The sequence below is a fragment of the Sinocyclocheilus grahami genome, unplaced genomic scaffold (genome assembly GCF_001515645.1).
Source record: "Sinocyclocheilus grahami isolate Dianchi unplaced genomic scaffold, SAMN03320097.WGS_v1.1 scaffold350.1, whole genome shotgun sequence".
NCBI classification, from domain to species: domain Eukaryota; kingdom Metazoa; phylum Chordata; class Actinopteri; order Cypriniformes; family Cyprinidae; genus Sinocyclocheilus; species Sinocyclocheilus grahami.
In genome coordinates this window covers 1,341,537-1,356,354 of record NW_015505529.1, presented here as the reverse complement: position 1 = coordinate 1,356,354, position 14,818 = coordinate 1,341,537, and the positions used below count along the sequence as shown (strand labels likewise).

The following is a 14,818-nucleotide window of genomic DNA, read 5'->3' as shown; positions in this document are numbered from 1 at the left end:
CACACACGGAGGGCTAGAGTGAGCAGAGGCAGCAGATTCGACGAAGGAGCATCCGGAGGGCTTGCGGCAACAACATGTGACGACCCCGGGCTGGACTCCACTTCCTCCACGGTGAAAGCCGATCCAGCAATCCACAGCACAAAATTGTTGTATTTCCTCAGCAACCAGCACGGATCAGCTCCAGGCATGACAAAGTGGATATCGTCCTCTTTTGGAAGGCCAAACAAAGTAGTTTCGCTTTCACAACGAATCACACAGTGCCTTCACGACATGGTGGCGTCGGCAACAATACTACAGCGAGAATAAAAGTTACACCTTCTTTCTTTGCGTGCACATTTGGGCGGCGTTATGCAAATCTTCCCACATCGTGACGTAAGCCGTTTTAGGTAGGCGTGGCTGACTCTTAACCTTTATAAAGAATATCTCTTTGGATTTGAGACTTTAGTCTTTGCAACTTTACAGATCTTCTTTATGCACCAAGAGCTTGTAACACTCCAAAAGAGAAAGGAAATATTGAAATCGCATCATATGACCCCTTTAACTGTAGCATCCCGAATTTGCATGCTCGTTAATAAAAACGACAACATATAAACTATATTTAACTTTACTTCATTTAAAGGGGAAGTTCTCTGAAAAATTGAAATTCTGTACTTTTAATTTCTGAATGATTCTCTCTTTTTTCTGTGGAACACAAAAATATATTTAAAAAAATGTTTCAATTGTTTTTGTCCATAAAATAAAATTAGACCCTATTGACTTTCTTTGCATGGACAAAAATATTTTTGAAAAAATTTCATTTTGTATTACACAGAAGAAGAAAGTCATACAGGTTTGGAACGACACGAGAGTGAGTAAATGATGACAGAATTGTCATTTTTAGGTGAACTATGCTTAAGTAGTGGCCACTTAACTGTAAGATCCAGTTTATGTTCTGAAATTGCATGAATTTGCATGCTAGTTAATAAAAATGACAACATATAAACTACATTTAACTTAACAGTCTCTTATTGTGTCTTTAAGATGGAACAGTGTACTTCACAGATGTAAGGTCATTGTAAAGCATGGCTGTTCCCCAATAAATGCTGCAGGAGCTATATTTAGAGCGAAGACAACTAATAAATCCGTTCTACAGAAATAATGGATGTCTCTGGCCAGTGCTGCTTTGTCCAAAATTAAATGCCAGCTCAGCTTCTATCACAAATGGTATCTTCAGAGACATGATGTACTTCTTTAAACGGTTTAGCGATTTAGATACACCAGACACTTCTCCCTTAACCGGCTAAAACGTTCCCTCCTTCCCCACAATGAGAGCAGCACAGCAGGTGGATCTTTTGACTCGCACCCAAGGAAAAGTTCAAACTAATTTCCATACAGATGCCCCCTTCACTGGAGAGGAAGCCCCCCATTAAGCACTTGAACAACCTAGCACAGCACCGGTGACTATTCCCGTACGTTCCTCTCCCTTAATTCAGTAGCCATCGCAACCTCCCCAGCTCTAGACATTGGAGCACACAAGGTTGCCAAAACCAATGAAAGGGGGGTGGGTAGGAGGTGTCTTGCATTTGGCATCTGCTATGGCTGGCCATCGCTCTGTGCTCCACATCCCAAGGGGAATGGGACAGAGGTGCCCTGTTGGACGTGCCAACGATGGAAGGATGAGTAAATCGTACAAAGCCCTTTTAAGTAAGAGCCCAGAAGCCCCCCGCCGTTTCTCGTTTCCTCTGTGTCACTCCATCCCTAAAAACATCTGAAAGAATTCCAACACACACGAACACAAAACATGCTTCTTTTTCCTCTCTAAATATAAACATTACTAGAAGGGAACCATTCAAACATTGCATCGGCATTTATTTACGCTCTGAACTCTGTACTTGCTCCTTTGTGAGTCTCTCGGCTCTTTGTCCCCACTTGATCTGGCACTCTTTGCAACCTGAGCTCTGATAAAGGCCATATGGTGTGGCCGCAAGCCCAAAGGTGACAGCGCCCCATATGATTCTCATTAAGAACGAGTCGCAGTGACTTTGGGAACGAGTTTCCTTTAGTAATGTATTAGCATAGACTAATAACATGGGTTAATTAAGCTATAATATAATCCAGGTGCTTTGAAATGTGTGCTTTTTAATGACTGGATGGTGGTGCAGTAAACAAGAGGAGGTTGACAAGGGTTCCCTTCAAAACTTTCTGGAATTAGGAGACTTACCCGGGTAGAAGTCTTTGGATTTGGACAGCTTGATGGTGGCCCCTGTCTCTTTCTGTAGCTGGACGATAGTCTGACCACCTTTGCCAATAATGGAGCCTGCGGCGTAGCTTGGAATCAGCACCTTCAAGAAATATTCGCCTTCCTCTGGAAACAGAAAAAGAGAGAAAAAATTAACTCTGCAATAGATTTACACTTTTTTTTTTTACACATACAATAAATAATAAATATATATAAGGTGACAGCGCCCCATATGATTCTCATTAAGAACGAGTCGCAGTGACTTTGGGAACGAGTTTCCTTTAGTAATGTATTAGCATAGACTAATAACATGGGTTAATTAAGCTATAATATAATCCAGGTGCTTTGAAATGTGTGCTTTTTAATGACTGGATGGTGGTGCAGTAAACAAGAGGAGGTTGACAAGGGTTCCCTTCAAAACTTTCTGGAATTAGGAGACTTACCCGGGTAGAAGTCTTTGGATTTGGACAGCTTGATGGTGGCCCCTGTCTCTTTCTGTAGCTGGACGATAGTCTGACCACCTTTGCCAATAATGGAGCCTGCGGCGTAGCTTGGAATCAGCACCTTCAAGAAATATTCGCCTTCCTCTGGAAACAGAAAAAGAGAGAAAAAATTAACTCTGCAATAGATTTACACTTTTTTTTTACACATACAATAAATAATAAATATATATATATATATATATATATATAAACATACAATAAATAAATATATACACAACAGATTTTAATACAATTTTCTGTAATCTTAACATTTATACTACTACTACTATTACTAATAATTATCAATTTACAATAGATTTAAATATTATTTTAAATAAATACATATTTGCAACAGATTTAAACATTTTCTGCAATCTAATAAGTACAACTATTATTATAAATATTATATACATTTTTCTGTAATCTGACATCTTCATTTATTTTATGCATTTTTGCTTACTCTTAAATGCATAAAACTACTTTTGTAGACATACATAAATTACTACAATAACTAAAATTTTTATAAAATTTTTAATGGATGAATGTGAGCAGGGAGAGTGAAGAAAAAGCAGCCAAGTGTTCAGGATACATGGGAACATCTTTAATAATATATACAGTTTAAAAAACATCCCAGGTGGCATCTCATGAAGCTGGTTGAATGCCCAGAGTGTAATCTAGCAAAGGGTGGCTAATTTAAGCAAGCTAAAATATAAGATAACAACATTTTTGGCCACTAAATACGCCACATCCTTCAATTTGTGCTACATCACAGATTTTATAGCTTATTATTATTATGAAATGTAGAATAAAGTGATAAAGACTGAGGAGGTGTGTCCAATTTGTTTTATTTTAGCACATATAAAATATGGCCGCACAATGCATAGATTCACATTCTTGCTAAATGCCTTAAATGCCTGACTTATGAGAAAGCGCATATCTAGATCTGATATAAGAGGCGATCAGAGAAGGCAGCTATAAATAAAAGTCAAGCTGAAATACTATACCAGCAAAGAACTATAAGACCACTATAATAAGATCAGTGGACTTAACGAGTAGTAATTAACGCTGAACCACAAGTATTAACGCTTAAGTTAAGGAGGGCCGATAACAGTCAAGAGCAGAACATAAACGGAACAAAAAAATTGCAAGTTATGTAAGTAGGAAAGATCCGGGATGACGGTACATTTTGTTAAACACGTCAATCAAAGTAAGACGTATTAAGAGACTCACGTTCTATGTAACTGGCAAGCTAGACATTGTAAAGTAGCCATTTATAGCAAATGAATAGTAAGGTGCCTATAATATAGCACAAGACATCCTGATTTCACTTCCCTCTTGAGAAAGGTCAGCAAAGGTTTTCCTGAAAGTGGAGCAGTGGTGGGGCAGTAAAGTGCCTCATCTATTGTTGGGCTCTACCTGGCTGCTGCATATCCAGGTCAGCACAAGCACAGTACATGGTCCCTTCACCGTGACTTTAACATGACATTGTATCCTTGTGCCTGGGCCGCTTGGGTACGCGCTTAATATTCCACCACAATTAATCTGTGTCGGCTCCCAGAAGACGGCCACTTTAGATTAGATTGTTATTCTGGAGAAGTAGTTTATCTTGTCAAGCTAGGCTGATGGCTAGGCTAAGCTACATGCACTTGCAGCCTAACACTGATGATTGGGTAAAAATGAAAGAGACTACTGGACAGAGTATTAATGTCAGAGTGCAGCTGGAAAAACAAATGAGCTAACAATGGCAATGACGACAATGTCTTGGTTGAAGGCCCGACTTAACTGCATCAGTGGCAAAGTAATGACACATGTCTGTAGTTATGTGTGAACCAAATTAAGAGAAGTGTTAGCTTTCTGTTAACAAGATGGACGTGACAGATCAGATTGTTTAGAGCAGGAAATCATAGAGAGGGTTAGTATTGATATAGTAGATAGATATTATAGATAAGGTTCAAAATCATTGTTCACCTTATAGCATTTAAAAACTGGCCTTTTTTCTTTTGTGGAGCACAAAAGGAGTAAATTTGATTAATGAAATAATCTGACTTTACCACGTATTTACAATGAATGGGAATTGGAGCTTTCTGATAAACCATTGAAGTAGTCCATACGACTCGTGTGCAGGATTGTGTGGCGAATTGAGCAAAATTGAACTTGTAATTGTCACTGAGCTAGTAAGTGTTGTCAGCAGATCATGGATTCAGTGAGTTGAACTCAAGTCTGATTCATGAATGAATCATTCACACTGGTTTTGTGATGTGGATCAGCTGATTCATGGAAAAGATCTGACTCAACAGATTGATTCTTCATGATTCAGCCATAATTTAAACCTGCAAATGTCAAACACACGTCAACATTTTCAACGCATTATGACTTCATTTATATCTGTTTCTCATACAAAACTACTGTGTGACTTCAGAATACTTCAGATATAATGCACAAGTCGTATGGACCACTTTTATGATACTTTCATGGTGCTTTTTTGTCATTTTGGGGATTCACAGTCACCATTCACTTTTATTATATTAAATAGAGTGGTCTGAATATTCTTAAAACAATTAGTATTTCACTGAATTAAGTCATGCAGGTTCGGAATGACATGAGAGTGAGTTTCATTTATAGGTGAATTACCTCTTTAAAGGAAAAGTTCACCTAAAAATGAAAATTCTGTCATCATTTACTCACCCTCAAACAAACTGTATGAATTTCTTTTTTCTGTTGAACATAAAAAAAAGATAATGTGAAGAATGTGAGTAACCAATCTGTTTCTGGTACCCATTTGACTTCCATGGTATTTTATTCCCAAGTCAGTGTGGGCCAACCATATTTTGAACATTCTAAAATATGTTTAAAATATATTCTAAAATATATTATTTTATGTATAACAGAAGAAGAAAATCATACAGGTTTGGAACAACTTGAGAGTGAATAAATGATGACAGTATTTTCATTTTTGAGTGAACTATCCCTTTAACAGTAAGGAATGGTATCATTTTAACAATGTTTAAGTCTTCTTGAAGTAATCTCATTAGAATCACAGGCCAATTGATCTGGATGTGTAATGAAGTGGATCTCTTAACTAAACAAGTATAGTCTCATATTTAGCCAGAATAGGTGTACTGGATGCCACCAGATTATGAATTATATAAACAACAAGGGAATAATGGAGGTTACTGTGACACAAATACAAATACACAAGTACTCAGAACTGGGTTCGCAGACACCTCTAAATGACAAATCCTGATTTTTCACTCTCATACTAAAAATTGCCGTTGTATTCGCACTTCATAAACAGGCGGTTCAAACTGTGTCTACAGAACACTACAGATACATGCTTTTCTGCAATGACCCAGATTTCTCACTGAGCTAAGACTGTCCTCCTTTTGATTTGGATGAGTCTAAATTTAACCTTGATTAATATGGTGCAGGGTTCATAAATAATGTGTATCATGCATACATAAGTATTCTCTCTTCAAAAGCATCTAACAAAAGTCTGTCATGAATTGGATCAAGAGGCTGCGTCCAGTCTGGCTATAATTGACATTATCTACTCTAATTAATGTAACTGTATTATTATTATGCTGTTTTGAAGGTTACACATTTTTATTATTATTATGCTGTTTTGAAGGTTACACATTTTACTTTGTTAATTATGAGCAGCAAAATATAACAAAGCATTATGGTGGTTATGCAGTGAAAAAGAAAGAAAGAAACAGCACAGAGTTAAAGGTAGACTCTGGTTTGCAGACAACAAAATCTGTATGTAATTTTTGCAGAAAATGAAACAAATTACCGTGAAATCCGACAAAATCTGATGATGAAAATGGTGGATCATGGATGGCCGCTTGGTTGCATCTCTCTAAAAGAATGCGAATGAGAAAATTAATCTTTGTGGAAATGTCAGATAGAAAAACAAAACAAGGTGAAGTACAGAACAATGACAGAGTCCACCTTTAAACCGAGAATCAAGAACATACCTGTGAATGTTGATGTCATGTATAAAGATACAGGATGAAGAAATAATGAACTTTATAGCAATGACTTCTTGGTTTCCAATCATTTCCACAATTATTTTAAATCAAACATGGCCTGATGACATTGTTCAGTGAATAATACATTCATTAATTTGCTCTGAATTAAAAGACTATTCCAGGTTCAATACAAGTTCAACTCAATCGACAGCACTTGTGGCATAATGTTCATTACAACAAAAAATAATTAATTTGTACTTATGCTTCATTTTCTTTAAACAAAGCAAATTACAGTAAGGCACTTACAATGGAAATAAATGGGGGCCAATCTGTAAACACTGATCCAGTAGTTTCAGTCACAAGATGTAAACAATATGTGTTAATGTGATTTTAGTGCAACTAACCTCTTCTGTGGAAAGTTATATCCAGGTTTACAACATGACAACGTAACACCTAAAGCCCTAAAATGGCCATAAACATGACAAGAACAGCTCAAATAATACACAAGAATTAACAGAACAATTAAAGAGCTTTTGTAAATTTTGAAGCCTCGTATTTCTGCTTTTAAATCCTCTGAATATTAGCCTCATTCACTTCCATCATAAGTGTTTCACCATACCCTAAATATTTCCGTTTTTTAAAAAAAATGAGGGACAAGTCGATTTAATTTTTTTATTTAATTACATTTTTTTGAGGTAATCTACATTATGCCACAAATGCCGTTGACTGAGCTTAACTTGTAATGGACTAATGAACCCAGAATATTCCTAGTAAACCTACAGTATAAACCAAAATCAGTTTTGTTTCAAAAGACATTATCAGTTTCTTCTCTTCTAAAACATGGAGCATCTACTGCCCAAGTTTGAGTTGGATCAAACTTATTTCCTGTCACTTGTCAACACAAAGCCCTTGGCTGAGAAAAATCAGTGGATTACACTACACGCATATCCGTAACAGTGCCTTTGAGGGAAATGAGTCCCTCCCATTGTGCTACACCAGGAACAAAACAAGAACAAGTTGGTAGTACGCTGTTATTTTCCCCTTCAGTCTACTTAATATCTTAATAAGCCCTGTCTTGTGTGTACATCTATATAATTACATGCATCGCACTCACTGAGAAGTCAGAATAATTAATAAAAAAGCCCAAATGGGTATTACTCATAATAAACCAGTGGTTGTAAACACAAATCATTGGTTGCTAGAGGCTCCCAAGACAGCTGTGGTTCAGAATAAGCAACATCAGCTTGAGGATTGAAGGTTCCTGTGGGCTTATGTTGGGGGCCTTAAAAAAACAGGCACAAAGCAATAAAGCTACGAACACTTTGATTCTTCTTTCTTGTATGCATTGTAGATTTATACCATGCATACAAGATTTCAGATTCATAATTGGGTTACATAGCATTTGTGCTTAAGTACAACAAACATACATCTAATTTTAGTGGAGTGATGAAAGGACCACTTTCCCTGCGCGGCTGTCCAAGCAACTGCCTGACCAAAATGGCTTCCGATATAAACATTGCACTCGGAATAAAACATACTACTCGCTTTCTGTCGCACGTGAGAGAAAGCAGCATGCTTTGTTCTATCAAGCGTGAAGGCTCGAGGAGAAGCTTTAGCATTGCTTCTTTCATTCATCTCATCCATATTCATCTCAGGTCCCATCCTCCATTCCACGGCAGACGAGCCGAGAGAGGCGAGCAAATCATCCAATGTGGGGCCGCCTTTTACAACGCCCTCCCAAATCCTCGCCATCCTGCATGAGATTTTTTTTTCTTTGACGCAGTGCATTAAAGAAAAAAACAAAGCAGCGCCCCCTTCGTGATCGTACGGTGATCCATAGAAAGAGCGTTGCTTGGATAATCAATGACTTGCTGCTATTGAGGGGAAATGAGAGGGATGGACTCGGGAAGAAAGAAGTAACGATCGCCCCGACCCAGAACCGTGATTAGAGGCGAAACAAACAAACGATGGGGGAGCAGAATGCAGCGCACCCTAAATGTATTTCTGCTGAGCCTATCAAAAACAGCCGTAGCAAAAACCTGTGCGCTTAATCTGAAAACTGGTGGGAGTATTGCATTGTAGGATGTTAGTGAACGACTATTCGGTTATTGGTCCCCGTATAAATGTCTAAGGGGGTGGAGGTGAATCTTCAAACACAGCTGGCAAATCATGTTTATGTAACAACCCTTTCTAAGACAGATCCCGCATCTATTTTCTCATCCTGCGGGCAGAAATGCACAAGCAAGAGAATCTAAAAAAAAGGCTAGTCACAAATTCAGTGCCGAGCAGCAACCAAAAAAGTCTTTATATAGTAAAAACAACACAGGATCGTACACACACACACTTCCACGCTTTCTTCTAGCCTTAGAGGGTCACAGTCCCCTCACGCCATCCAGCTAGAACATCTGTATCCCCTAAAACAACCTGTACTGTGCCAGTCCATCCATTTACAAAATTAAAACATTACATCTTATGAGACAGCTCGGGAACGTGGAGAGAGGCTCTTTGGTGAACTTGAAGTCGAAGACGTAACGATCAATTGGCAGGAAAATTATTCTTGGTTTTAAGCCAATTGACTTTCATCTTAATGCCTGTAACTTTGTTTTTCAGGCAGCCTTTAAAATGCAATCATTTGTCATCCACATCATGATTTAATCCAATAAATAAAGAGTTAAAACAATATGCAAGTCAAACAAAATATGATACTAATCCAACAAGTATGTAAACACCGAATCAAAGACAGTAAATGTTATAAGAAAACAAATTAGACATAATATTGTCGTAGGACTGGATCCTTAGTTTCATCTCAAAAGCGGTCCAAAAAAACGACATAAATGGTTCAGATTCACACTAACTAACGTCTTGTGTTTAACTATAAACCACAAAGCGGAAACTACGGGTACATGTTGACCCTAAACAGATTCAACCATGTTAATACATGCCATATTTTTTCAACTCTTTTAATATAAATGGGAAAAACTAGAACATTCCCTTCCACATAGTTATCTATGTCTTATCAACTCTTAGAGATACAAAACACTAAATGAATTATTTTAAAAAAATCTGCATTTCTATTTTGTAATTTTCCAGAGAGCCATTTAAGTGAATAAATATGGATGAATTAGTATAAATATAGACGCTTAAATAGAGCAATAGTGCCATATTATAATACTAAAATGACTGTGTTGTAATATTAATACATCCTTCTATACTACTGTAGTTATATGTATTTTAAATAAACTGGAATCAATTAATTGAGTGTTTAAATAGAATCAAGGCTCCTACAGCTTTTGACCAGTTAAATTTTACACTACTTAACTGGCTAAGGTTTTCAATCATTTTATAAAGATTGCATGCACAGAGAGCAATTATATAATTTAATAGCTAAACATAACAACAGAAAATTGTGCATTACCAATAGAAAATTCCATCTTTCCACGACGTTTCAAGATTTTACGAATTTCTTTGACATTTTCAGGCCTGGAAATGTGCCTTCCATAACTCTGGAAACCCCATAGAATAATTCCTCTTGGCAAACAAATTCCGGTGAAGCCCAGATCTCTTAAGCATCAAAGTCTTTTCATTTGAGCAAATGGATCTGCAAGTTATGCCTCCCACGAGTCCAGCATGCTTCTTCTGACTGACAATTCATAACACTTTCTGCATCGATTCTTTCACATGTAAACATCCGCCAATCACTTCATTTATGCGCCATGATTAACCCTTTAACTGTAACTACAAACACTTATTTTACTGGAAAAAACCTTTAGCAGGTGAAATAAATTGTTCTTGCACTTCTATTTTAATTCGGACCTTTATTGAATATAAATATTGACCGCAGATATATTGCCTAGGCTAATATCTCTAAAATGAAGATGTTTCTTCTTCTCTACCTTTAATGTGATGAAGTTCAAAAAGACCCAAATAAGATGGTTTCCTGCTAAATGACACTAAAGGTGGGAATTCAACCATCACAGATCAGAAAAACAATGGTTTACTTGATTAACCTGCTACCAAACTAAGATCTACCAATCGGCTAAAACGCTTAAAGGTTAAGGAATACATGTATATTTTGTTTTTAACTGATTAATTGCATGACTAGCCTAACAGTTTAGCAGACAATTGTAGTGCACACAAGACTTTATATGGCATCTGCCGGAATGCATAATAAACAAGCAAGCATGGGTCCAGTATAAACAATAGACTACAGTAAAAAAAATGAAGGTATAGTGCACGTCGGAGCACAGAAATGTCGAATTTCAGTGATGCAGGTGAAGCAAGCATACAGAACATTTCAGGATTTTACTTAATTTTTGAGTATCATGTTACAGTAAATCTTAAAGTGCAAGTGGTATAATAATTTTTAACACTATCATTATACATCTCATAAAAAAAATATTCTAATCGGGCTAAAACGCTTAAAGGTTAAGGAATACATGTATATTTTGTTTTTAACTGATTAATTGCATGACTAGCCTAACAGTTTAGCAGACAATTGTAGTGCACACAAGACTTCTTATGGCATCTGCCGGAATGCATAATAAACAAGCAAGCATGGGTCCGGTATAAACAATAGACTACAGTAAAAAAAATGAAGGTATAGTGCACGTCGGAGCACAGAAATGTCGAATTTCAGTGATGCAGGTGAAGCAAGCATACAGAACATTTCAGGATTTTACTTAATTTTTGAGTATCATGTTACAGTAAATCTTAAAGTGCAAGTGGTATAATCATTTTTAACACTATCATTATACATCTCATAAAAAAATATTCTAATCGTTTTATCATTCATAACTTTATTTTTCAGGGCCAAATTTCTAAATAAAATATTATACGTTAGATTCAAAGCACAAGATCATAACGCAAGGTCATCTGCGGTGACAGCAAGGATGCATAAACGCAACGAGCCATGTTTTTTAATGTTTTGGTACGCGCTGATAATATTAGCCTATATATATTTAGGAATACACAACCGCTTTATTCCATACATAAGCCGTTAATTTAGGAATACTTGAGGATGTGTTTGGTAAACGACTATCGTAGGTGCGTAAGCCTAGACGCAACCACCAATTCTGGACCACTTAAAATGGACGCGAACTGTAAATATGAATATAATCCCAGATGCACATGTCTGGTGAAGCATGACCGCGTTAGATGGTGAGACGCTCCGTGGAAAGCGAAAACGAACCTGCCATGAACGATCATACTTTCATGGATTTACATCAAAGCACTTGTCTTTGGGAAGAGTCGCTAATTCATTGGCAAGTGAGTTGCCTATCAAGATAACGTTTGGGTCTTACCTCCTGTGTTTGTGCGTTTGGTGCTGCTGGCCTCCGTTGGGGTCTCCAGGGGTCTTTTGCGGGAATCGGGGGGATCAGACTCCATGTGCGGCTGCTGATTGTGATGATGCGGATTGGAGAAAATCCCGTTTTGCTGCACTGCCCCACCGGCCATCATTTTTTATAAAGAAGCTTTAGGCTCGCTCTCGTTTTCCCTAGACGCGATACGCAGATATGGTCGTTTCTAAATGTGAAACCACGATGATATGAATGTGTGGGCTGCGTCGATCCTCCGTAGCAGCCTAGATACAGAACGAAAGACGCATCGATATCCAGTAGCTCGATTATGCTCAGGTTGCACTGATATTAATAAGAAGTGATGTGGGGACACGTCCTCACTCGTGGCTTGCGATGGCGCTCTCCTGCTGGAAACAATCTATGACCTCAGTGGTCAGCAGAACTCAAAAGATTCACTGCTAAAAACTGGGAAGATGTGCGCGGATAATAAATAGCAACGGGAAATGTACAAGAGGCGAGAGACAAAAACAGCGGATCCCGCATGCAGGTGGGCAAACCCTGCAGATAGAGCTGGATGGACGAGCGCTTGGAGGAGATGCGATGTTTTTGGAGGCTCTGACTCGGAGATGCTGCAGTCTTGCTTTCAGAGCATCTTTGCGCGTTTCTGCTGGAGCTCAGGGCAGCGGGTGACGTCATGTGGAGCCGAGACCGCGGCTGTCAAATGTGGAGAAGCAGACACGCCCACCTCGAACTGTGATTGGTCGAGGTTTGATTTTTCTCCGGCAAAGCAAGGTATAAATCCTGCTTGTCACATGACAATACAGGAGGTGGCGGCGGTGATGAAAATGCGAGAGCATCACTGTAAAATAGGCGCAGGGATCCACAATTATACGACAGTATATTTTTATTATTAGGCAATAATAATTATAATATTATTATAATGATTGTTATTATTGTTATGTGATTTGTACTTTTATTTATTATTATTATTGTATTTTTAATTTTTGTCATTTTATTTATTTATTAATAGAAGTAGTAGTACATTTATTTATTTTCATATTTGTGCCATTTTATTATTACTTAATAATATAAATAACAATTACATACAAAATAAACAATAATACGATTTAATTTTATTAGTAGTAGTAGTAGTAGTAGTAGTACATTTAATTATTGAATTTATTATTATTATTAATGCAATAATATTCATATAAAATGGCAAATTATTTATGTATTTTCATTTTTATGCCATTTTGTTATTACTTAATAATAATAATCATAATCATATAAATACAATATAATTACAATTACATACAAAATTAAACAACATTTAATTTATATCATTTTATTTTTTACTATTATTAGTAGTAGAAGTAGTATTACATTGAACTATTTAATTTATTATTATTATTATTATTATTAATGCAGTAATATTAATAATTGACAAATTAAACAATAATAACATTACTGTAATTTTATTATTATTATTATGCATTTTGTATTATTGTTATTTATTAATAATAATTATAATAATAAGTACATTAAATACAAACAATTATATAAACAATAACATTTATGTAATTTTTAGGCCTGCAAAACCATTAATCACGATTAATCGCATTCAAAATAAAAGTTTGTTTACATACTATATGTGTGTGTACTGTGTATATTTATTATGGATATATAAATACACACACATATATGTGTGTATATAAATATTTTATATATAAATGTAAAAAAAAATCTAAATATATACATGTATATGTGTGTATTTATATATACATAATAAATATACACAGTACACACACATATAGTATGTAAACAAATGCTTTATTTTGAATGCAATTAATTGCGATCAATCATTTTGCAGCCCAAGTAATTTTACTTTTATTATAAGTAGTAGTAGTAGTATTACATTTAACAATTTAATTTAAGATGATGATGATGCTAATGTTGATGATTAATGCAGTATTTGAACTTAAAACTGTATTTAAATTACTAATAAAAACGTAATTGTTTAAAATACTTTTACATTGAATATAAATTACTATAAATACATATTAAATGGATGGACGCAAAGATGTTGTTCTATAGTGAAAACATTTTTTACAGTACAGTGTCCTCAGTGCCCATTAAGACTCTCTGTATCCTCTTGTCACACACACTCCTCCTGTGTCAACACAGGGCCAGAGGCGAGCACTTCTCTTATTCCAGATTCGCATCAAGGTGATGCTGCGCCGTCTACTGCATGCACACAAAGAGCCACCTCACGCAATTTCACATTTCTGTGGAAAAACTCAGCAGTGTGCCAGTGTCATCCGAAATACATAGGCCTATGCTCAGTTTGATGTGGCAAACCGATACTGAGACATTTGGCTCCTATTTACTGGGGGGAAATTGAGCAAAATAAATGACTATAAAACACTTGTTTTCTTTTGAGTCCAGCCATCCATGAAATGCAATCAATGTGAAACAATCAAAGTCAGTTGCATTGTTTATTCTACCCGTCGCATTCTAGAAAAGCTCATTACTCATGAAATAAAATGGGTGATTATTTTATTTAGACCACAAAAGCTTCAGTAATGTGAGAATTATGATACATGATGCTATTGCTTAAAAATGGAGTGTGCTTCCATGGATCTGCAATCAAATACAGGCCTGATATAGTGTGGGATTGGGGAAATAGTCAGATTAGAATGATTTAGCATCTTCACATACAATATATATTTTTTATCTGGTGTTTCTCGGTGTAACATTTAACTGATACAAGTAGATGCTGTGGATAAAAAATAACCTCAGAGAACCTGTATAAACAGAATAAAATGCAAATATTTCGTTTATTCGATACTC

At 36.3% G+C, this 14,818-nt stretch overlaps 1 protein-coding gene across 1 annotated transcript in view; it reads right to left on the bottom strand.

The window, feature by feature from the left end:
• The window catches only part of LOC107548550 (RNA-binding protein Nova-1-like), a 59,301-nt gene extending 46,654 nt beyond the window's left edge, over positions 1-12,647 (bottom strand). Inside the window, exons 1-4 of the mRNA XM_016229268.1 lie at positions 11,972-12,647; positions 6,494-6,559; positions 2,662-2,805; positions 2,201-2,344 (exon numbers count right to left, since the gene is read on the bottom strand). Of these exons, the coding sequence (XP_016084754.1) occupies positions 2,201-2,344; positions 2,662-2,805; positions 6,494-6,559; positions 11,972-12,128 (511 nt within the window). The 5' untranslated portion in view covers positions 12,129-12,647. The remainder of the gene's footprint in view (positions 1-2,200; positions 2,345-2,661; positions 2,806-6,493; positions 6,560-11,971) is intronic.
• Between the last annotated feature and the right edge of the window lie 2,171 nt (positions 12,648-14,818).